General features: G+C 43.0%; 1 protein-coding gene across 3 annotated transcripts in view; it reads left to right on the forward strand.

The window, feature by feature from the left end:
- Positions 1-17263, forward strand: part of HIVEP3 (HIVEP zinc finger 3) — a 206991-nt gene extending 189728 nt beyond the window's left edge. For all 3 annotated transcript variants that reach the window (XM_026702439.2, XM_087939852.1, XM_087939850.1), the window contains exons 8-10: positions 937-1035; positions 6268-7292; positions 7774-17263. In XM_026702439.2, the coding sequence (XP_026558224.2) occupies positions 937-1035; positions 6268-7292; positions 7774-8628 (1979 nt within the window). In that variant the 3' untranslated portion in view covers positions 8629-17263. The remainder of the gene's footprint in view (positions 1-936; positions 1036-6267; positions 7293-7773) is intronic.
- Positions 17264-24257: the final 6994 nt, after the last annotated feature.

The raw sequence follows: 24257 nt of genomic DNA on the forward strand, positions 1-24257 counted from the left end.
CCTGGAGACAGTGGAGGATGGGGAGGATGGCTTGCTATGGACTATGGAGTTGTGAAGAGTCGGACATGACTTGGCAACTGAACAAAGACAACAGTCCTCCTTGTTTAAAAAAAAAAAAGATGTTGATTTAGATGACCTGAATAATGATTTCCAGAAGTTGGGAGAATATAAAAAATGGCTGAGGTTTTAATGGAATGGTAGCAGAGACTTTGAAAAACAGACTTCAGAATGCAAAGTGTGTGCATTTAAATTTTTTAAAAAATATTGCAAGGATAAAGCAAGAGGTGAAAGAACCATCGTAAAAGTTTATCCTAAATTAAAAATGAGAATTTAGTCATGCCTTAGGGAGAGCTTTAGGTTTTTTCTTTGTTTTACTCCATTCCCAGATCTCCCTTGACACCTCTATCTTTGCTAATTTCTGGGGTAGAATTTACGATTGTGTTAATGTCCTAGGTCAGTATTTTTTTTTTCAGACAAAAAGACAACCAAAGGTAATAGTTTTATTAAAAAAACAAAAAACAAAAACCTCTCTGAGCTTTTGGATGATTGATTTGGGAATTCCACCATCGCCACCTCAAGAATTGCAGCCACCTGGCACCCCTAGACATGATGTGGCCCTCTCTGCTTTATGCGCTCTGGCAATGAGTATCCACTATCCCCTGCCTCTTTTGCATGTCGCAGGGAAGGGTTTTAAGTAGCGCTTTCCCTGTTTTTGCAAAGCATGTGCCCGCTGGCTTTTTCTGCCTTGCATGAGAGCTAGCAGTTGTGAAAAGCAATTCTGTAGTAATTGGGGGGAAGCAAATTAGCCACTAAGGGCAGCCTTCTGTTTTCCTGCCTGGAATGTAAAGCATCGCTTGCCGATAAACGTTGCTGGTTGCTGTGGGCAGCAAGCAAACAACAACTGATGATTTGTGCCTGTTCTGTTTTCATTTGCAGGGAATCTGACTAAACATATGAAGTCAAAAGCCCACAGCAAAAAATGTCAGGAGATGGGTGTGTTGGCATCTTCACCGGGGGAGCTGGAACCAGAGGAAGGTAAAGATTTGGGGCTATGCTTCTGGGGAAATGGAACCTGATGCTCTCCACATGACTGGGATTTGAGTGCCCATGCCCAGAGTCACCGAACATGTTGTGGTTCGCCGGCAGCCGGTACAGATGGCAGCGGAATCGGACAGTGGGGAAGAAAGGGGATGAATCAGGGAGTCTGGAGAGGACTCAGATGAGGGTCCTGCGTCCGATGCAGGGACAGGGCCAGGACCATCTGGGAATGGGGTGCTGCCTCTGGAGCCTCCAGAGGCTGACAGCAGCGAGGCAGAGGAACCAGGGGAGCCTGTTCCTAATGTGCGTGTGCTCAGAGCTGCTAGAAGGCAAGAGCAGCTGAAACAAAAAGGGTGACTCAGGAGTAAGGCTTGGAGGTGATTACCCCTCCCATAAGGGATAAAAGTCAGGCCAAGATGACGAAACCTTTGCAGGAAGTAAAGTAGTTCAATCAGTTCAGAGTCATCGTTGAAGCTTCTTGTACTTTGGTTGGGTTTTTTATACTTTGGTTGGTTTCTTTTCTAGTTAATTGGATACTTCTGTTTTTGGCAGCACTTGGGGGACTGTTTGAGACTAATTCTGGCTGGGAATGAAAACAATTCCCAGCATTGCAATAAAATAGGTTTTGTTTTAAAAATACATTTGTGCATCATTATGGTTTATGAAGCCTGGGTCAGAACAGAGCATTTTATTCATTCATTTATTTGTTTGTTTCTTTATTTATTTTGTCAAGCTGGAATTAGATAACATGCATAAGTATAATGATTATGAATACATGAAATGGATACGAACAACAAGGAAACATTAGGACAGGGACGGTAGGCATGTTGGTGCGCTTATGCACGCCCCTTACAGACCTCTTAGGAATGGGGTGAAGTGAACAGTAGACAGTCTGAGGTTAAAGGGTTTGGGGAAGAAACCACAGAGTTGTCAGGTAGTGTATTCCAGGCAATGACCACTCTGTTGCTCAAGTTGTATTTCCTGCAATCGAGTTTGGTGCGGTTTAACTTGAGTATGTATCTTGTGTGTGCTTGTATTGTTGTGGTTGATGCTGAAGTAGTCATCGACAGGTATAGATAATAGATAGCATGACCCCAGCTGAGAGATTATGACAACTGTGGTGTGAATCATCTCAAGGGTCTTGGTTGCTCACCCCTAGATACCATTCTTGATGCTAACTAGAGGTGCAGATCTGGGGGAACATTTGACTCCTGGTCTAATAATTAGGTGGGAATTTCACCATCATTACGAGAGCTTCTGTCTCTGCAGCGCTGATTTTGTTTTTATTCTTTTCGAGTTGTCAGTCCTGATTTGAGATAGAGTGGGGGAAAGTGTGGCTTTTGAGCTGCATATGGCTCCTAGCTAAATTTCAACAATTATCTGTAAGAAATCAATTCAGGCCATCATTTCCCCAAGTTCTGTCTCTGCTTGGGAGAAGGAGAGGGGGAGATAGATGATAGATGATAGATAGATAGATAGATAGATAGATAGATAGATAGATAGATAGATAGATAAATATTCTCTCTCCCCCCCCCTCTCTCCCTCCCTCCTTCTGTCCCTCTCTTCATCCCTCTCCCCACCTCAACGTGTGTGTGTGCTTCCCTCTTTTTGCTTTGCAACAGGCAAAAAACAGTGTTTGGAAGCATTGGTGCCTTGCCAGAGTTTCACCCCTGGGGATAAAAGCACATGCAGGCAAGGGAGGGCGAGGGAGCGGTATTGTGTCAGTCACAAGGGAGGTGCACTCATATGTGTCAGCCATGGACATCTGCTCTGGCATCAAATTGCCGGAGGAGTTTTCGAGTCTGTTAGCTTACTCAGAATAACCGATGAGCTTCAAGGGAGCTTTTCCAGAATGGTTCTTTGCCTTTTAGATGAATTGCCTCTGGTTCGCTTTCAGGGGCATTCTGAGACATTGGGTAGCCCTGGCCAAACCATGATGTCAGATATATTCTAAGTTTTCAAAGGAGTAGAGAAAGGGAATGAAAACAGATCTGTTGGCTTGACTGTTTGCTGGAAATTGTGATTTTGGCTGGTGCTGTAGAGAACTGCAGGACAGAGAAGGCTGAAGCCAGGAGGGTCTATGACAACTCACAATGGCCAGTGGGTGTGCCAGTGCAGCTTGTTCCGTGCCAACCCAGCCGTACCGAGTCATCATGTTATGACCTTTCTTGCCATAGTTGTTAACTGAATCATTGCAGTGGTTAAGTTAGTAACATGGTTGTTGAGTTAAATTAAATTAGCTTTATTGATTAGCCTATGAGGTAAAGGTAAAGGTTCCCCTCGCACATGTGTGCTAGTTGTTTCCAGCTTTAGGGGGCAGTGCTAATCTCCTTTACAAAGTCGAAGAGCCAGTGCTATCCAAAGATGTCTCCGTGGTCATGTGGCCAGCATGACTGAATGCCGAAGGCGCATGGAACACTGTTACCTTCCCACCAAAGGTGGTCCCTATTTTTCTACTTGCATTTTTACATACTTTTGAACTGCTAGGTTGGCAGAAGCTGGGACAAGTAATGGGAGTTCACTCCGTTACGTGGCCCTAGGGATTCAAATCGCCGAACTGCTGACCTTTCTGATTGACAAGCTCAGTATTTTAGCCACTGAGCCACCACGTCCCTTTGATTAGCCAATAGGCCACATCAAAATACAAGGTTCAAATGTGTATTACCAATAAGATCTTATAAAAACCATTGAAGATAAGAATAGGGTAAAGTGCAATAATCATGGGTTAAAACACAATAATTAAGGCATAAAATATATTAAGTAGAATAAAATGACATAAAATTATATTTCTGTATCACCCTTATAACCTACCCCAATCAGGCCCACATATGACGATCTCTGTTGGACCATTTTAGTCACAAAATGATGCTGTATTAAATGTTGTTTTCACATTCTGGCCACACATGAGGTATGTTGTTTTAATATGGGCCTTGGTTGTTAAGTGAATCTGGCTCTGCTTGTCAGAAGGTTTTAAAAGGTGATTGCATGACCCCAGGACACTGCAACCATCATAAACAGGAGTCAGTTGCCTAGGATCTGAGTTTTAATCACGTGATTATGGGGATACTGCAATGGTCGTAAGTGTGAAAAAATGGTCATATGCTACTTTTTCAGTGCCATTGTAACTTTGAATAGTCACTAAATGAACTCTTGTAAATTGAGGACTACTTGTGTAGGATAAGACACTTTGTAGAGAGAGATCAAAACTTGAAAGAATGAGTTTCATGAGACCTATTAAACAGTGAAGAAATCTGCTTTCTGAAGTTATGGTTGCTCCATCAAGGTTAGATGAACATTTGTTTGGGATGATCTGAGGATTCCTGCTTGGGCTGTGAATGAATTAGAATTAGAATTAGAATTAGAATTAGAATTAGAATTAGAATAGAATAGAATTAGAATTAGAATAGAATAGAATAGAATAGAATAGAATAGAATAACAGAGTTGGAAGGGACCTTGGAGGTCTTCTAGTCCAACCCCCTGCCTAAGAAGGAAATCCTACACCACTTCAGACAAATGGTTATCTAATCTCGTCTTAAAAACTTCCAGTGTTGGAGAATTTACATCTTCTGGAGGCAGTTGTTCCACTGATCAATTGTTCAAACTGTCAGGAAATTTCTCCTTAGTTCTAGAGTTCTAATGTTTCTTCCAGTCCTAGGATTCTGTTATTTCATTCCTTTAAAGAAATGTTGACCCATTTGCTACATTTCTCCATTAAAACTATTTAATTCCTGCTTTCCTCCCTACCTCCATCCACACCTCCCTTTTTGAAATATCTCCACCTGACTGGTCTTCCCACAACAGCTTAGTTTGCCTTCCATGTAATATATTATTTATTTCTGTTGGGGAGTAATGTTCCAAAGAATGACAGGCTCATAAATCGACCCTCTGTTATGTAGATAAATAAGTGAAATGCCCCTACAGTGAAATGATATGAAAAACACCCTAGTAGAGAAAACCTGGATATCTGAAAATTCTTGGTGGATACTGATCCAATCCTAATCCGCTGTATTCTTTGATGGCCTGGTTTCCTTTTATCACTAACTCTCCCACTGGAGAACATATTTATCCCCCAAAAATTAGTTTTTCAGAGACTATTGAAAATGGAACGGTTTCAGATAGCTTATGGGAATTTATACAGCCAATTGAATGTTTATTGTAATATATAAATATTTTACTTCATTAGCCCCTCATCGCAAATATTTTAATTGCCTTCAGTTGTCTTTTGTTGTGAACTGCCAAGAGACTTCATTGTTGTAATTTACGAATTGATTGAGTGAATGGATAAACAAAATTCTATCTCAATTTTCCATGATATTCCAGGAAGTAGGAAGCTTTGAATTGTGTCTATTAAAGCTTCATTTGACCCTCCTTGAACTATCTCCAGACATGTTTATTTTCTCTGCTTCCACCCAGCAGGAATGGGAAAGGGAAGATGGAGAAAAGCCCATAATAATAAGTGTCCTGTATAGGTAAAATCCGTATTAGTGGCAGAAACAGTATCTTAGTTCTTAGATTGTGCTGAAAACAATCTGAAATGGACTGGCACTTTTAATGAAATTTACATTTCTAATTTCCTTTGAAGTACGCTTCCTCATTAACACAGAACATTGTGGAATTCCCTCCAATTATTGCCCAGGCGTTGTTTGTCCTGATATTTCTACATATGTGTGTACATGTATTATGTATCCTAGGGTGGCTCAGTGGCTAAGATGCTGAGCTTTTCAATCAGAAAAGTCAGCTGTTTGATGGTTCGAATCCTTAGCGCTGTGTAATGGAGTGAGCTCCCGTTATTACTTGCCCCAGCTTCTGCCAACCTAGCAGTTTGAAATATTTTATTTCGTTACTCTCTCATCACAAACATTTTAATTGCCTTCAGTTGTCTTTTGTTGTGAACCTCCAAGAGACTTAATTGTTATAATTTACAAATTGATTGAGTGAATGGATAAACAAAATTCTATCTCAATTTTCCATGATGAATGCAAGTAGAAAAATAGGGACCACTTTGGTGGGAAGGGAACAGCGTTCTGTGCGCCTTCGGTGTTTAACCATGCTGGCCACATGACCACGGAGACGTCTTCGGACAGCGCTGGCTCTTTGGCTTTGTAACGGATATGAGCACCGCCCCCTAGAGCCAGAAACGACTAGCCCGTATGTGCAAGGGGAACCTTTACCTTTACCATGATGTATCCTTGTCTGATAAATTGTTCTGCTCTGCTTCCATCTTTTAGGAACCACTGAAGATCTCTTCCAAGATTCAGAAGGACTGGAGGGATCTGAGTTACCCGAACACCAGTTTTCAGACTTGGAAGAGTCCGATGATGATGATGACAATGATGAAGAAGAGGAGGAGGAGGAGGAGGACGAGGAAGAGGAGGAAGAGGAAAACCAAGAGGAATCACTTGGAAAGCCTTCTGAAACAAAGAACACGTCTCTTCCAAGACGTTCGCTCTCTTCCCAGGAGAAAGGCACCAAGACAACCTTGTCCACAGTGGAAGATGTTCCCTCTGGTAATGAGCATACTGTTTGGTGTTCTCAGACTGCCTCCTTAGAGCCTGAAATGAAATGGTCAGCTGACAGCTGTGAAGTTGCTGTGTGCCACAGCTTGTTAAGACTTCATCGGCCAGCTCTGTCCTCCAGTGCGCTCTCAACTTCAGCGGAGAAGGAACCTGTTAGAAGACCGCAGATGCTCTTAGCAATGGATTTGTCAGTCTCCAAAGATATCACACCTAGGAGGAAGAGTTCCCCAAGCAAGGACACTGGGGTTAGCAGTGGTGGAAACAACCGCTCCTTGGCTCGAAAGCATCTGTTAACCAAAAATGAAACTTCACCAAAAAGATCGTCACACACGGGAGAAACACCTTCCAGTCACCAAGCTCTGAGAGAGTCATTTGTCCTCTGTAATTCATCGCCAAGACTTGAGATCTCATCAAGCAGATACTTCTCTTCAAAGAGGGAGTCCCCCTTATACCTTCCACCAGCAAGAGGGGTTTCTCCAGTGAGATATGTCTCTCCAAACAGGGAAATGTCATCATCTAGATACTTATCTCTGAAGAAAACGCTGTCCCAGAGCTATTCAGAGCCACCTTCACGTTATCCATCCCCAGGAAGAGAGGAGATGCCTTCTCATAGCCAAGTGGCAGCAGATGAAAAAGTACAAAACTTACGTAAAACTCCGCGTGGAATATCATCTTCAGTGCCTCTACCTCACAGGTCCTTCGACAAAGATACGGAGCTGCATGAAGACCCTAAACTGGTAGGCTATGCTCAGAGATGGGTAACATGTGGTGTTCCAGATGTTGTTTTTTCACTGCAACGTCTATTGTCTCACATCATTGGCCATGCGAAAGGTCTCTCTATTGCCAATCCCTGTTTTTTGCACCCTTGCTTTACAAATGGTGGGGTCAAGAACTTTGGAAATGGATATTGCCCAGGTTAACATCAAGAGCTAAACCTTTTCATGATATGTTCTTTTGAGGTGTGCATTTTTGTTTTACTATGTTTTAATACAGAGCAAAGAAAGAGAGAAGGATGCAACGGACCAGTTGCAATGGGATATGTTCTTTTAATGTGTCCTCTTTGAGTCACCTTTTTAAAATAATAATAATAATAATAATAATAATAATAATAATAATAACAATAATAATAATCTTATTAAAGTAAGGCAGTGTTTTGTGTCCACACCTGTATGGTCCCACCTTAAGAGTTGACTTTCTGTATGCCTCTTGTCATTGCAGAAGACAGAGTCCAGGAACCCAACAGTTTCACCCGGGATCATTCCACATCTCTATTTCAGACCTTTGCAGTCGCTCCACCAAGTACCCATTCGTGCTCCAGGTCGAGTGGAAGACCATATTTTCAGTCATCTCCCTTTGCACTCCCAGCAATTACCCAGGAGCCCTTGCCCGATGATCCCCATTGGGGGCATCCAAATGGTCCAGGCGAGACCCAGCACCCATCCCAGCTTGGGGCACGGATCGGTGATGTCCCTGCAGGCCAGCTACTTTGAACTCGGCGGTAGCGCTCCCGGATTCAGCCCAAGGAAAGCCAGGGGCAAAGAAATTCCAAACAGACACGAAGCTCCTTCTTCGTCGGCCACGTCGCCACTTCGAAGCGGCATCTGCGTGGAAGGGAAAGCAAGGACTAGCGAGCTTCAGCAAACGCGATCCAAGGAGGAGGGATACAGGGTAAAAACGTGTAGTTCAGGAGAGCAGGAGAGCTGTTCGGCCACCCCGATGAGTTCTTGCTCAAAGGGGGAGTGTTCTCCAAAGCCTTTGGCTCTTGGGGAAGAAGGACCCTTCACCAAGAAGGGGAAGAAATACGGCGGCAGCTCGTGCACTACTTTCAAATCCACCTGTGCTTTTATTTCAAGCCTCCCCACGCAGTCACTAGACCGAAGCAGCAGCATGGGCTGCTTGTTGGAACATTCATCCAGCCAGTCCTCTCCCCAGCTCTCCCCCAGGAGAAGGAACCTGTCAGGAGAGCCGGCCCCGCAAGCAGGGGCCTGTAGGAGAAAAAGTCCATCCTTGGAACATGCTGCAGGCTTTGGTTTAGCTCGAAGCCGAGTGGAGAGCAGTACAGGAAAGACTTAAGTCCTTGCTGCGTCCTGTCAACAACTTGTCAGATGTTAAACAACAGACCTTGGTCAGTGCTATTGGTTTTAGCATAATCGTTGCTAAAGGAAAGTCTCTGGTGTAGGAAAAAGCAAAAATCATACCCTCTCCCTCCCCTCCGTTTTACTTTTACATTTACTTGTGCCTTTATCAATGCCGCCCTTTTTGTTGTGGTTGCTTGACACGCACACACGCACACACACACACACACACACACAAACTGAAGCTTACAAGTGTTTTTACTACTCTTGAAAAGGAGCCTATCCACCCATGCCCCTCCATCGCCATTAACCAAGTCTGTTCCAACAGGCGCTGATAAAATGCAGACAGGAAAGAATCGAGAATTTTTGTTTTTTTTCCAAAGGATGCACTGAAAACTTCTAGGAAAATGGATGCCTCTTCAGAGATACTGTTTAAAGAAAAAGAAAAAAAAAAAGATCTGCTCCCCTGTACAGAAGTTATAACCCACCACCCCTATTTATTACATGCTTTATTTAATATGTGGTGAAGTGCTTGTTATTTTATAATGGTTCTTTTTTATTATTATTATTATTATTATTTGCATTATTCTGGTTGCCTGTAAATGTGCTTTAAGGACAGCTGTGACTGTTCTGATTCGGGGAGGGAGGGGAAGAAGTGTTTACCCTTGAATTGTTGATGAAATTAGCACTTACTTTGGGAAGGTATTCATGGCAGTGAAAATAATTCTGCCTGCCTGCCCTAAAAATTGGGGGTGGATGGGTGGGAGTTTGGCGATCTCAGCAGGTGCCTCCCCTAAGTACAACCCACAAAAGCACTTTTTTTTTAGAAAAAAAAAAGAGACACACAAGACATATGAAGGGTTTGCCCCCTTTTTAAGAAAATAAAATAAATTGGAAGGAAATAGAAATATATTGAATGTAAAAAAAAACAAATGTTCTGAGAATGGTGTGGATCTGTTCTTATCTGGCAGCCATTCTTGCTTTAATGCTGACATTCCATGTTGTTGCTGCTGCTGCTGCTTAAATCCATGTGCACACAATCCTTATAAAGGGTGCTTTTTTGGTTTTTACACCCAGCCATGAAAGTTGGCTGGTAAACGTTGGCTGAGACTTAGTCGAGAATCCTTTTTTTTTGTGTGTGTGTGTGCTTTTGTTTTCTTCTTCTTCTGCTCTCGAGATCTCTCGGTGTTCGACAAATGTGCTCTCACGCATGAGAGACCTAACCTCAGATTTGGAAATAGGTCTCTCCTTTTTATAAAATATTTCCCCAAGTTTCTTATACCAAAAATAACAGTAATAATAATAATAATTAATAACTTCCGGATGGGACCCATTTTCGTTTTTGAAAACTAGTGCAGAGAACAAAGAAATCTTTAGTTTCCAACTTACAACAGATTCCATCGGAGCTTCTACTGCACAAAGAGACCCACGATGGGTGTTGAACCAGGACTTCAGCAATGGTGCAAGCCATTAGCAATGGGACTTCTCACCAGTCCAGGTTAAGTGCATGCTTGTGCTTCCGTCTGTCCCTGCTAGAGTTCTGTTCCTGATTGCACAATATGTTTGTCCCAATTAGATCGTCTCCCTCTAAAAGACGATGTTGCTTAACTGGAGGCCCTCCAAAGAGGTTGGATTTCGACCTGTGTGCAGATAGTCCTCGACTTACAACCACGAATTGAGCCCAAAGTTTCTGTGCTCAGCGACACACGTTCATCAAATGAGCCTTGTTCCATTTTACGACCTTTCTTGCTGCTGCTGTTAAGTGAATCACTGCAGCTGTCAAGTGAGTGACACGGTGATGACCCGGAGTGTAACACAAACGTAACAAAATCCAAAACGTAAATAAATGTTCTTGAATGCCTCCAACTTGGCCCCACTGTTCAATAATTCTCAGTTGGAGATAAAACGTATTCAAAAATAGTCTTCAAAAGAAAGCAATACAGTCCGAACTTAATGAGCAGATAGAGATGAAATAAAAAACTAAAACAAACTACAACGAAGGAATTTCCACAATGGACCAGGATTACCAACCTCAAGGAGATAACAAGGCACAGTCTGTTGGAAGGACGCCAACCAAGATAACTTCAGCCCAAAATAACACACACTTTGCTTCTGGCAATGCTGTGTTTTAACCATGTCTCTTATATACTAGTCTCCCCAGCTGCAACCAATGAGGGGGATCATGGCCGCTTCCCCTCTCATGAGCCAAGTTGTTTCCTTCTCCATTCCTCCCTGCATATCCTAGGATGAAGAGGGGATGGGCCTGGTTCTTCCTCTGACTGCCCAGCCGGCTTCTGCCCTTCCCCAGCCTCCTCCAGAGCCACACCTCCTCTCCCTGTCGGCTGTTCCTCCTCTCCCTCAGAGTCCGACTCTAACAAGGGCATGACAGACACGGTTGTTAAGTAAATCTGGCTTCCCTGTTGACTTTGCTTGTCAGAAAGTCGCAAAAGGGGAATCACGTGACTCCGGGACACTGCCGCCATCGTAAATGTGAGTCCATTGCCAAGCATCTGCATCTTGATCAGGTGACCGTGGGGGATGCTGCAATGTTCCCAAGAGTGAAAAGTGGCCATAAGTCACTTTTCCCCAGCGCTGTTGCAACTTCAAGTGGTCACTAAACAAATCGTTGTAAGTCGAGGACTAGCTGTAATCTCAAACCAGCAGGGTCAACCAGCAAGATGGGAGACCATAAAAACTGAAAACAGCATTACTTGAAATCCTCATACTACACAGGAAAAATATTCGGATGAAACAAAGAAAGCAGGAAATTTTTAAGTTCTTTTAATGTGGTTTTTGCCTATTTTTTCCACCCAGCTTTTTGAATCAATGCAACCCCCCCCACCAATGAGGTAGAAGGGCCAAATTTCACATCTACGTGATGCAGTGGTGAATATTTAGCCAGATATTTTTTGTTTAAAAAAGAGCAGTTTTAAGAGGTGCCCGCCCGACCGCTTACCAACTGGTGCCAGATACCAATCATGCCAGTGTCATGCAATTCTGCCTTGTTCGTACCATTTTAAAAGTGCAACTGTTCAAAAGAAGTGTTTACTCTGGTAAGAGCCTGTGCTCGGCGTTTATTTGAAGAGTCTGTATGGAGTCTGTACAAATGCTTTGCAAAATGAAGCCAGCCTCCTTTCCTCCCTACTCACCAGCCTTGCAAACAGATCCACAAATGTTTATCCAGTGGACCAGTTCAGAACTCTCTGAGGTGTTCTGAATTTACTGTGTGCATGCTCTCTCATTTCCCCCCAAACAGAAAAAGAGGAAGAAAAATCCTGAATGAATTAAGCTGGCTTGATAAAGCCATGGACGGTTGGGTTTTGCATAGATGACGAACGGAGAATGGGGTTAAATCATCTTTTGAGGTGTATCATTTTCTGTATTGTATGAAGGAATTTATGAAAACAGGATGTTTTAGGCCTTTTTTTTGGTTCGGCTGGTTTTGTGTGCGTTGAGTCATGGTCACATTGACATTGTGATATGAAAGCGACCAAACCAACCCCGGAATTGCAGAAAAACTCCACGAGAAGTCTTCAACCTTTTTTCCTTTGTTTACTTCTCCTTCTGATGCCTCTTTGGGGGGTGAGGGTGCTGTTGTGTTTGCACTGGAATCCAGCATCTATAGCAAGACTTTGAAGGGCGGGGGGGGGGGTCTCTTTTGGTTTTCTCCTGGGACAGATCATGGGGTACAAACATCTACTACTGGATTAACTAGAAGAGAGCAAACCAACAGAAAACGGCACTACCTTCTATTGACTTCAGAAGATTCCCTAGAACCCTGTCCAGCACTGAAGAAGCAATCCTTCGATCATCATCTCTGTGTGGCAACTGCTGGACAACAGTATTTCATCTCCACCAAGGCTTTGAATTCCTGGGTCGTTTATTTTCCTTCCTCCTTCCCCAGTTGGCTTTCCATGCAGCTCTTTATGGACCAAATGATTTTCAGTATTGTAAGTGTACATGAGCCATTATTGGACAAGCTCATGTCTGATCCATTCATGCTTTAACTGTGCCTGGTTTCATTTGGGGCTAGATCAAATGCACCATAACGCTCAGGGGTTTTTTCTGTTTTCCTGGCTTTTCCCTGCTTCCACCTCCTTTCCATTTAGGCGCAGTGGGAGGCGCATTTCTTTTGCCTTGCAATGGATTCTATGATTTGTGGTGGATTCCCAGAGGTAACATTAATCATTAGGGTGTGATTATTATTTTTCTACTTCTGATGCTCTCCTGCCTTCCTTCAGCGCTCTGCAGACGGAAGTAATTTTTTGTCCACCGATAGGAGGCTTGGTCTTACCACTGTATATATTGGTATGCTGCTTGGGAGGGCATTTTAGTTTGGGAAGGCGGGTCCTGAGATGTCTTATTGGGACCACAATGCTCCTAGCATAGACGGAATAGCAGAAGACCCAACACACTATGCAATGCACTGTAACTTTGTGATACCTGTTCTTGCATTTTAGAAGGCTCTACTTGAATTCCTCCTTTTCATTTCCTGATTGAGAACTTAATGTTTGCCTAGATCCCAGATATCTCTATCAGCATACCTGCCAGCAGCCCCACTTTGACCTTAGCATGGCATAGTGTCTATATCATCCAGTTGCTTTGGGCTTTAGCTCCTGTGAGCTCTAGCTTGCATGGCCAATAGTGGGGATCTGTTAAGGCTTGTTGTAATCCTAAATACCTAAAGGCAACCAAGTTGTGACCTCTTAACTTGTTTAATAAGCCTTCTTTTGCATAATGAGTGTCCATAGTAAATACAGAAGCAGATCTTGGCTTGACTTGTTTGCTAATGGAGTTCTCATTTTCCTAATACTATCCGTGATGGTGCAGTGGTTAGAATGCAGTATTGCAGCCTATTTCTGCCAACTGCCAGCAGTTTGATCCTCACTGGCTCAAGGTTGACTCAGCCTTCCATCCTTCTGAGATGGATAAAATGAGGACCCGGATTGTTGGGGGCAAGAGGCTGACTCTGTAAACTGCTGTAAAGTGAGGGCTGTAAAACAATTTAAAGCGGTATATAAGTCTTAAGTGCTATGGCTATTTAATCGCGGGCCAACTAATGTGATATAGGAAAAACAAATGAGAGCAGTCGGCTCCCGTCCCTTTTTTCTTTCTTTCTTTTGCCAGCCATGTAACCTTCTGGGTCTCTAGGGCATTTCTTGTTGGCCAACTGAGTGCATCAGTTGGCCAGATGGAGTTAGCTTTCCTGAAGGCAAGCTACTCAACACAATAAGGGCTCAAATTGTATGGTGCTGAGCACTCTAGGCAGACCTAGCAAAGCCTTAAGAAAGTGCTTCACTGGAAGCACTTAAAATCACCCCATTAAAAGTCGAAGTACTGGGTCAATCATGACATTGTGGTGCTATAAGGAGATTTAGGAGGCATGGCTAGGTGGCCCTTATCCTCTCAAGACCAGGAAAATTGATCAGAATCTCATTGCTATGAACAACCTCTTTTTAGAGGTAAACCCTCCCCACCCCCAAAAAAGTTCTTGTATCCTAAGATTTATTTCAGAGTAAATATCTGAGTTATAATACTGTTCATTTCATACATAAGATTTGTCGATAAAATGAAGTTTAGGGAATCTTTTTGATGCTCAACAATCAAGCCAGTTTTGAGCTCAAGACAGCTCTCCACCGTTGAGTCAGGCCATTTAACCTGTTCTCAATTTGAAATGAATTGATACTTTTGGGGCATCCCTAATTTATGCAATCGAACAGATTCTGTGGAATATTTCTTGACTTTACACACACACACACACACACACACACACACACACACACAAAAAAAAAAACCCTCCAGCTTTCAGTTGAAAAAAGAAAGAATTGTTTGAAAAACTTTGCAAAGCTCTTTATATTTGATTAGTGGGTTTCATTAGTGCGCAGGGATGATATTTGTGTTCTAGCTCATGAGTATGTCCATTGGTATTATGGGGACACCCCTTCCTGCTTTTATTCATCTGCAGGCCAAAGAATTCTCCCTCCAAACTGCTGATGACTTCAAAGTGAGTGGATAGCTTTTTGTTTTCAAAGTGATTTATTGCTAGAGTTGTCATCTCAGAAAGGCAGCCTTTAAGCCCTTTGATATACTGTCTGGCCATTACAGACCATTCTTTTGAAAGCAATTTGGGCTCTTGAGTTAATTGAAAGGTGTGTCATACGATGTATTTAGTTTGGATGAAGTATGAAATATCAAACCAGGTTTCGTTGTAAGAGTGCTTCATATTTAGAGGTACGGTTTGTATACAGGAAAAATAATTTGGGATAGCATGGGTCTCTTTTTCAAATTGCCTTTCAATGAAAATACCACTCAGATGGCTTTTATTGCCGTACCTATAAAAGTGGCCAAATGATGATGTCATCCCTTTATGGATTGTCCCCATGATATAGTTGTAGAAATCAGAATTAATGCAGTTTCACAGCAAATGTAAATGGAAGATATTTGACTGAGCCCTGTAGAAAACCTCAGCATACCAGCAGTGGTGACCAAAGCATGATGAATGAAATCCTCTGAATTACCATCACCTTTGCTTTTAGCAACCTGTTACTAAGGTCTTCCCATTCCCTAACTACCTGGACTATCTCTGCTTGTCTTCATAAGGTAGGCCATGACTTATGACCACAAATGAGCCTAGATTTTCCTAAGCGAAGTGGCAGTTATCAAGTGAGTTTTGGCTCGCTTCACAACCTTTCTTGCCCCATTTGTTAAGTGAATCACTGCAGTTGTTAAGTTAGTGGCACAGTTGTTAGGTGAATCTGGCTTCCCCATTGACCTTGTTTGTCAGAAGGTCGCAAAAGGAGGATCACATGACCCTAGGACACTGCAACTGTCATAAATATGAGCCAATTGCCCAGCATCACATCGTGGGGATGCTGCGATGGTCGTAAATGTGAAAAACGGTTTTCAGTGCCATTTTAACCTCAAATAGTCACTAAATGAAAGGTTGTTTGGCCGGGGAAGAATAAAACATGAGTAGCAGTTTCCATGTGTCATGCTGAACCGTAAGATGACTTGTTTCGAATTTTCCTTCTTCATCCTCTTGACGACCCCATAATCCCTTGCGGGGTGGAGTCTTGGCAACCGAATGGAGCTAGCAGAGGGTTTAATGGCCAGATGCCCTTCCTGTCACCAATGTGGAGGTTTGTTCAGCAGATACATTCTCATTGTGCCCAGAGAGAGAAATATCTGTCTCTACCTAAGGATCAAACTCACAGCCTCCTGATTGCCAGGCGAGAGCTCCGCCTCTAGGCCACCGGGCCTCTCCTTTGAGTTTTCCTTATTGTAGTTTTGTAAATCATGGCACTTGGAGTCATGGGTGAGCCCAGTCAGTGAATCATGGGCTTGTGTGCCCTATCCTGGCTCTCTTCCAATGTGGTCGTAAGAAGGAGTTCCAAAATGTCTCTCTTTAGATTAGCCAGCGTTTCATATTGCACCCAGGCCTTCTCCTATGTTTAAGCTCAACTTAAGTTTTGCTGAAACAAACCTTCACACACCCTGGTTTCATGTTGGCTTCATTTTGAGTATATAGCCTAAGTTAAAAAAACCAACCATAATTTTTGACAGATTTGGAGAGCATGAAAAACTGCAGCGGGCTTAAAGCAATAAATTATTTACAACTGAATTGGAGGAGAACTGGAACATTGAGCCTCATACTTACTGAAGGTAGATTTACGTTCAGTTTAAACAGAGCAATTATATTTAACTCATTCACTATTTCTTAGCAGAAAGTTCTATCTTCTAGCACCGAGTCTCTAAGTCACATTTTATTAAAAAAAAAAAAAAAAACCATTGCCAAGTCATGGCGACTGATTTTTAAGAGGCACTAAATATATAGTGTTTTGGAGCTGTTACACCATTTCTGAGCTAAATGTGAAGCATTGTGATCTAGCCCTTCGACTCTTGTCTGTTTCAATACTTTTCCCTCCTTTTTAATTTCCCCAAACTTGATTTTTGTGTGTATTCCTTAATAACATTTTTCTTTTTGTTATGTCCTGTTATTGCACAGTATTTGTGAATTAAAAGGTAAAATATTTTTTTAGAAAATACCAAATTTGGGTCCTAACGATGACATAAAATAAGTTTTCAGTCTTGAATATTACGGCACTTACGCTCACTTTAGTAAATGTAATGTAAAATATTAATAATATTGATGACGTGTACGCAAATTTAATATACATGGTTTCATGTAAGATAAATATTTGCCTTTTTTTCTAAAAGGTGTATGTATTCTGTAAGTGGAATAGTCTTTAGAAAGTTTCTATATGTTCTTAAAAATGGCAATACATTCCAAAAAGGTACTGTAAATATGTACAGACTCAGAGTGCAGTGTAATTTGGTAGTTTTGCCTGTAATTTTTAATTTCAGTTTCTACATTTGCATCTTGCAATGTCTGTATGGTAATAAGAGTGCAAAAAAAAAATGCAGGTAAAAAGCACAGAATATAATGTTTAAAAAAAGAGAGAAATTACTCAGCATTCGATGTTTGTGACCCTTAATTGTAAATGACACCTGTACTGTGAATGAAAGAAGTTTTTACACGTATATTGCCTTTACTACAGTTTGGGCTGTCTAATCAGTCTGAGCCTATTTTTTAAAAAATAGCATGTTGGAATAAATTTTAAAATCCCAACATACCACCTCCAGTCTGTCTGGCAGTCATTTGCTTACTGGGGTAACACCACTTGGATGTCCTACAAGGGACGTTTAATTTTATTCTGCAATTCTTTTGCCACTTGATTTCTGAAGAATCTGAGCCACTTGCAATAGAACATAGAATAACAGGCTGAAAGGGACCTTGGAGGTCTTCTAGTCCAGCCCTCTGCTCAAACAGGAAACCCTATGCCATTTCAGACAAATAGCTGACTATTCTGTTTTTAAAAACCTCCAGTGTTGGAGAACCCATAACTTCTGGAGGCAAGTAGTTCCACTGATTAAATTTTCTCACCGTCAGGAAATTTCTCCTTAGTTCTAGGTTGCTTCTCTCCTTGATTAGTTTCCATCCATTGCTTCTTGTCCTGCCTTTAGGTGCTTTGGAGAATAGCTTGACTATCTCTTTTTTTGTGGCAACCCTTTAGAGATTGGAATACTGCTATTATGTCGCTCATAGTCCTTTTCATGAAGCTAGACATAGCCAATTCCTGCAACCATTCTTCGTACATTTCAGCTTCTAGTCACCTAATAATCTTCATTGTTCTTCTCTGCACTCTTCTAGTCTCAATGTCTTTTTTTATAGCGTGGTGACCAAAATTGGATGCAATTATTCCAAGTGTGGTCTTAACCAAGACATAATGTGGCCTTAACTATCCTGATTCTAGCTCTCTTAATGCAGCCTAGGACTATGGTTGTAGGTTGGATCTCTTTTTAATGATCTTTCATCTGTTACTTCTTGTTCTGTCCTCAGGTGCTTTGGAAAATAGTTCGACTCCTTCTCTGTGACAGCCCCTCAAGTACTGGAAGACTGCTATCATATCATCCCTCGTCCTTTTCTTTGTTTGAATAGACATAACCGAGTCCCCTCAATTGTTCATCATGCATTTAGCTTCCAGACCCCTTGTCATCTTTGCTGCTCTACTCTGGCCCTTTTTCTAGGATCTCAACATCTTTTTTTTTGTATCGTGATGGCCAGAATTGGACACAGTTTTCCAATGATCACATCAGAAGGTTAAAAACAAAAATCAGTGAAATCCGTCTGATGCACCACAGCTTGGGGGGGGACATCATGCGACACCATTGTGTGCCCCAAAAGATATGATTTTATGGCTCTTTGAAAGTGTAGCATGGAGAAAATGGCCTGAAGGTTTAAAGTAAATCCCAACGGAGGAGAACCTCACTGAGAAATCTTTAGCAAGGTTCTCCATCTCTCATTGGATTGGATACTCATCCAAAGTTACAACTGTTGAGTTGCCTTCCTGAATCGGTCATCCACAATTCATGCATCCATTTATGAATCCAACTGGGTGCCCGTTTGTGCATAAGAACTCACAACCATGCAATTTTTGAGGAAGTCAAGGGATGTAGACAGTTTGAGTGAGAAGCTATAGATCAGTGATGGTGAACCTTTTTGGCACCAAGTCCCAAAATGGTGGTGCAGAAACATTGCGTGCACGCTCGTTGGGGCCACGCTCCAGAAAAGCCAAACTTCCAGGTTCTGGCACGCATGCACACCTGACAATTAGCTTGTGCACATACGCACACCAGTTTTTGGCACTGCCGTGCACGTGAAGGATAGCTGATCGTCATGTCTGCATGCACGCCAGAAACCCAAAAGACAAACAGGCAAGGTCGCACATGCTGGGTGACCTAGTTTTTTGCATGCCACTTTGGGCACGCATGCCATAGTTCACCATCATGGCTATAGATACTTATTCCAGAACGAAATCTGAAAGAAATCAAGTTTGACACCCCTGATTTAGAGCAAGCCATAGTTTTTTTTTAAAAAGGCAATTTAATACAACTAAGATCCAAAAAAGAAAGAAAAACCACTATCATCAGAAATCATATAGAAGAAAAGCTCTCAGAGGAAAAGAATGGAATGGATTCTGTAAGTGCCTTCCAAGTCTTGGGTTAAGAACAAGCACAAAAGAAAATACAGATTTGAAAACAGGTACAGATAAATGTCTCTTGGGCATTTGTTGCCCCCTCCTTCTTTTTTTTTTTTTTTTGCAAAAAGTCAGAACAGGTTCAAAAGTTGAGAAAGTTTGGAATCATTACAAACATGCTTTTCCAAATAGCTTTTAAAAACATAAATAAGGAAAGATACATCAATTGCTGTGGTGCTGACCATGATCAAAGTGAAACGAACTGCATGTCCCAACTAACAGGTCGGCCTTCAGCTCGTAAAAGAGCCAAACGTTGATTTAAATGCTCTATCATGTTTATTTTCACACACACACACACACACACACACACACACACACACTTTTTAAAAGGTATCGGATCTGAAGAATTCATCTGAAGTAGAATAAAATAGAGGAATATGGAGTGGAATGGAATAGAATTAATTTAGAATAGAATAGAATAGAATAGAATAGAATAGAATAGAATAGAATCCCAAATTTCTGTTGCTAAGTGAGAAGTTGGTCAAGTGAGTTTTGCTCATTTTACGACTTTCTTGCCGCAGTTCTTAAGTGAACCACTGCAGTTGCCCAGTTGGTAAAACGATTGTTAAGTGAATCTGGCTTCCCCAGTGATGTCACTTGTTAGAAGGTTGCAAAAAGTGACCATATAATCACCATGAATTAAGAGTCAGTTGCCAAGCATCTGAATTTTGACCACGTGACCATGGGGATGCTGCAATGGTTCATAAGTGTGCAAAACGGTCATAAGTTCCTTTTTTTCAATGCCGTTATAACTTCCAACGTTCCTAAATGAACGGTTGGAAGATGAAGACTCCCTGTTGTGTATTCGTATTATTTCCAATTTATGTAATTTGTGTTAATTCTAATATTTAGAATTCCTGTATTTTGTCACTGCTCTGTTTTCAGTTCCTCTGTTTTCAGTTCAGCTAGCCTTCACTGAACGGAGATACACAATGCTTACGACGGCCTCACGAGGGCACTGTCTAGCAGCATTTCAGAGTCCAATCTTGCATAGCAGAGATGGTAGGAAGTGTTTTGCTGCCACCGAGTGGGCTATTCTAGGATCATAGAATGTGGCTGCCATTCCGACGCCACCTACGAAAACGGGAATCATTAATTTGCCAGTCCTCTTTGTTCCCCAGCTATTAAGCCCAAAGAAGACCTAAATGCCTTAGAAGGACAGGAAGATTGGATTTAATCAGAGTCAGGATCAATCACAACCTTAGCCCCTTTTTTGACGTCAGGTTTCCATCTGTGGAATTAGGTGATGGGGCAGAGCATTAAAACATCCCACCTAGATTTCCAACAGAACATTATTTTCATGGCATGGGGCCAGCATCTGGAGAGAGCAAGTAAGCAAAGGCGAGGTGGCCCTTATTGTTTTATGGTGTTCATTTATTTTTAAATAGCTGTTGTGGTCCGTGGCTTGCAGAGCTGGCAGCAGAGTTGGACAGTGGGGAGGAACATGGGCCAATCCTGGAGTTTGGGGAGGGCTCGGATGAGGGATCTGCGTCCGACACAGAGATGGGGCCAGGGCCATCTGAGAATTGTGTGCTGACTCTGGAACCTCCAGAATCTGACATCAGCGAGGCAGAGGAACAGGGGCAGCTGGTTCTCAGTGCACGCTTGCGCAGAGCTGCCAGAAGGCAAGAACAGTTAAGACAAAAGGGGCGACTTGGGAATAAGGCTTGGAGATGATTGGCCCCTCACATAAAGGAGGAGCAAAGGGACGTGAACCTTTTCAGAAAGCAACTTTGTTCATTCTGGTCGGTTTAAAATCTGAAGCTCCGTGTCGACTTTGTGCTCCTTTTGGCCTTGGTAATTTAGTCATTGGCAGCATCTCAAGGGAGATAAAGGTGTGTGCTTATCAGCCTTATCTTGAAAGATTCTGGCAGACTTCTGTTGGACTATTCACCAACTGTTTGGGACTCATTATGGGCTGTGAATAAATATAATTCACAGCCATTGAAATAAAACAAAAGGTTTGTGGGTCTAGCATCAGAGGTGGGATTCTACCAGTTTGCACCTATTCGCTAGAACCGGTTGTTAACATTCTAAGCAGTTCGGAGAACCGGTTGTTAGAAGAGATTACTGGCCTAATCCTGTAAGGAAGGCAGGAAGGAAACATTCTGGTGTTGCTTACAGAAACTGCCAGTTAACCCTTATTACATTCTTGGCAGAACTAGACTTCCTGTCTCTGGAACTTCTCTAGAATTTTCCCCCCCTCCTTTACTGGTACTTTGCTTGTGTGGAGTGACCATTCAAAGTTACAATAGCACTGAAAAAAGTGACTTATGACCATTTTTCACACTTACGACTGTTGCAGCATCCCTACAGTCATGAGAGGCCAGGCAAGGAGATGCGTGCCTCGATGTGAGTGATATTGAGTTGGCCACGCCCAGCCAATAACAGGACCACCAAGCCACGTCCACCCAGTCACATGACCACCAAGCCACACCCACCACCTAAGCCATGCCCACAGAACTGGTTGTTAAAAATTTTGAATCCCACCCCTGACTAGCGTATGTTTGTTCCTGTCTCAGGAAGCTTTGGTCAGAACAATTTGACAAAGTCAGTCAAGTTGATATTCGGCCAGAGAAAATAAGAAATCAGAAGATATGTTCCTCTTCAGTGAGCTACCCAAATAGGGGACCATGCCAGCATTCCTCCTTCCCATTAACTGAATTAGAGAGAGAAAGGTGAGGTTATGAAGAGGGACCAATGTATGGTTGAAAAGTGTTAACTTCCTTGCTTTACATAATACAGGTATTCCTCGACTTACAATAGTTTATTTAATGGCCGTTTGAAGCAGGGGTGTCCTGGGTGTTCGCAGGGGTTCAGGTGAGTCCCTAACTAAGGTTCTGTGCAGTTCGGAGAACCCCCAAATCCCACTCTCGGCTGGCCCTGTCCACCCTCTCCCTCCCAGGAGTCCCCACACAGCCTGTTTTGGATGCAGGTAAGTGCAGGCTGAGCGCGGAGGCTCAGGGAGGGCAAAAATCTGGCCTTCTGGAAGTTCAGGAAGGCCAGAAATGGGCCCGTTTCTGGCTTCCAGAGGGCCTCCGGAGCCTGGGGGAAGCCATTTTTGCCCTCCCGGAGGCTCAAAGAAAGACTTTGGAGCCCGGGGAGGACAAAAACACCCCGCCCCACCATGACACAGGAGGCCGACTAAGCCACGCCCACCATGGCCACACCCACCCAGCCACCAGGCAGAGAACCCATTGCTAAAATTTTTGAAGCCCACCCCTGGTTCCAAGTGACAACAAGCACTAAACAAAAAAGCGACTTCTGATCATTTTTCTCACCACGTCACAGGATCAAAATTCAGACTGACTCACATTTATGACCGTCGTACTGTCCCAGGGTCACGTCATCAGCTTTTGCGACCATCTGACAAGCAAAGTCAATGGGGAAACCATTAAGATTCACTTAACAACCGCGTTAACTGACTTAACAACTGCAGTGATTCACTTAAGAACTAGGTCATAAAATGGAGCAAAGTTCACTTAACAAATGTCTCACTTAGCATTAGGCTCGTCTCCAGGGAGTCCTTCCTTCTCATGAGGTGGCCAAAGTATTTGAGTTTCGTCTTCAGCATCTGGCCGTCTAAAGAGCAGTCAGGGTCGATCTCCTCTATTCCACATTTCAGTTTAAAATTCTCTTTCCCGTCCAACTGAAGGGGGAGAATTGAAAAGGACTGCAGAACAATATTTGAGTGTGGCAACACGGGTGTTAAGACAGCACCCTTCGGGATCCTGCTGCTGATCACTTATGATTGCGAACCCACCACCAACCCAACCAGAGGTGGGATTCAGCAGGTTCTGACCAGTTCTGGAGAACCAGTAGAGGAAATTTTGAGTAGTTCTGAGAACCGGCAAATACGACTTCTGACTGGCCCCGCCCCCATCTATTCCCTGCGTTCCATTGAGTCCCAGCTGATCGGCTGGGTCTTCTTTGGTTGCCCTGCACAGGAGAACGGAGCTGGAAAGCAGGTTTGTGGGGTGGGGTGGGAGTGGGGATTTTGTAGTATCCTTCCCCTGCCAGGCCCACCAAGCCCCACCCACAGAACCGGTAGTAAAAAACTTTTGAATCCCACCACTGAACCCAACCCAGCGTCTACCTCCCTCCCTCACCACGCTGGAGACATGTCAAGAGTTACAGGATAAATTCTGAAAGGAGTTTTTGGTAGGCCATAATCTTTCAGTGAGCTCACCATTGCCTGGGAGAAAAAAAAAATCGCACCCTTTTTTTGTCAACCTGCATGTGAAGCTTAAGTTCACCAGGTTTAACCTCAGCCGCCAAAATGCATTGACCCGCCATGTATAACCTCTGGAAAGTATCTTTGCCATCCGTCCCTTCTGCCAGCTGCTCCATCACATTGTGCGCAGGTGAGCTGCTCTTTACCTTCCTTTTCCCTTTTAGGGGAAAGAAAAGATCCGCTTGGCTTGAAGTGGTTGGTTCGTTCCACATGAGTTCCTCTACTCAATGAAGCTGGTGAGATGGATACCCCTGAACCATTAAGGGGAGGAGGATGCCCGGGCGGGTGCATAACAGAAGAAGTGACTCACTGTTAGCCAATGGGAGCTCCCCTTTCAATCTCAGCAGCAGAGCCTTAAAAGGCTGCCACCCGGGGAATCGCCCAGGCCCATTTACAGGACAAATAAGGAATAAGGAAGTCAGAAATTAAAGGGGAGATATCAACATTTTGGATGACGACATATATACGGATAGTCCTCGACTTGCAACCACGATTGAGCCCAAATTTTCTGTTGCTAGGTGAGACATTTTGTTCATCGTTTTCTGTCCCATTCCACAGCCTTTCTTGTCATACTTGTTAAGTGAATCACTGCAGTTAAATTAGTGGCCCTTGGGAGGGTGAAAACGGCCTCCCCGTGGCTCTGGAGGCCCACCTGGAAATAGGAAGTGGACACACCCAGCCAGCAACCAGGCAGTGAACTGGGATGTTGCTGGGATGTTTGAATCCCAACCCTGGGCTAAACTGAACAAAAGTGCTTCTTCAGAGTTCGGAAAGGGCAGGTACTCCTAACATGTA

The sequence above is a fragment of the Pseudonaja textilis genome, chromosome 10 (genome assembly GCF_049901715.1).
Source record: "Pseudonaja textilis isolate UNSWEBS1 chromosome 10, rPseTex1.2, whole genome shotgun sequence".
Classification (NCBI taxonomy): Eukaryota; Metazoa; Chordata; class Lepidosauria; order Squamata; family Elapidae; genus Pseudonaja; species Pseudonaja textilis.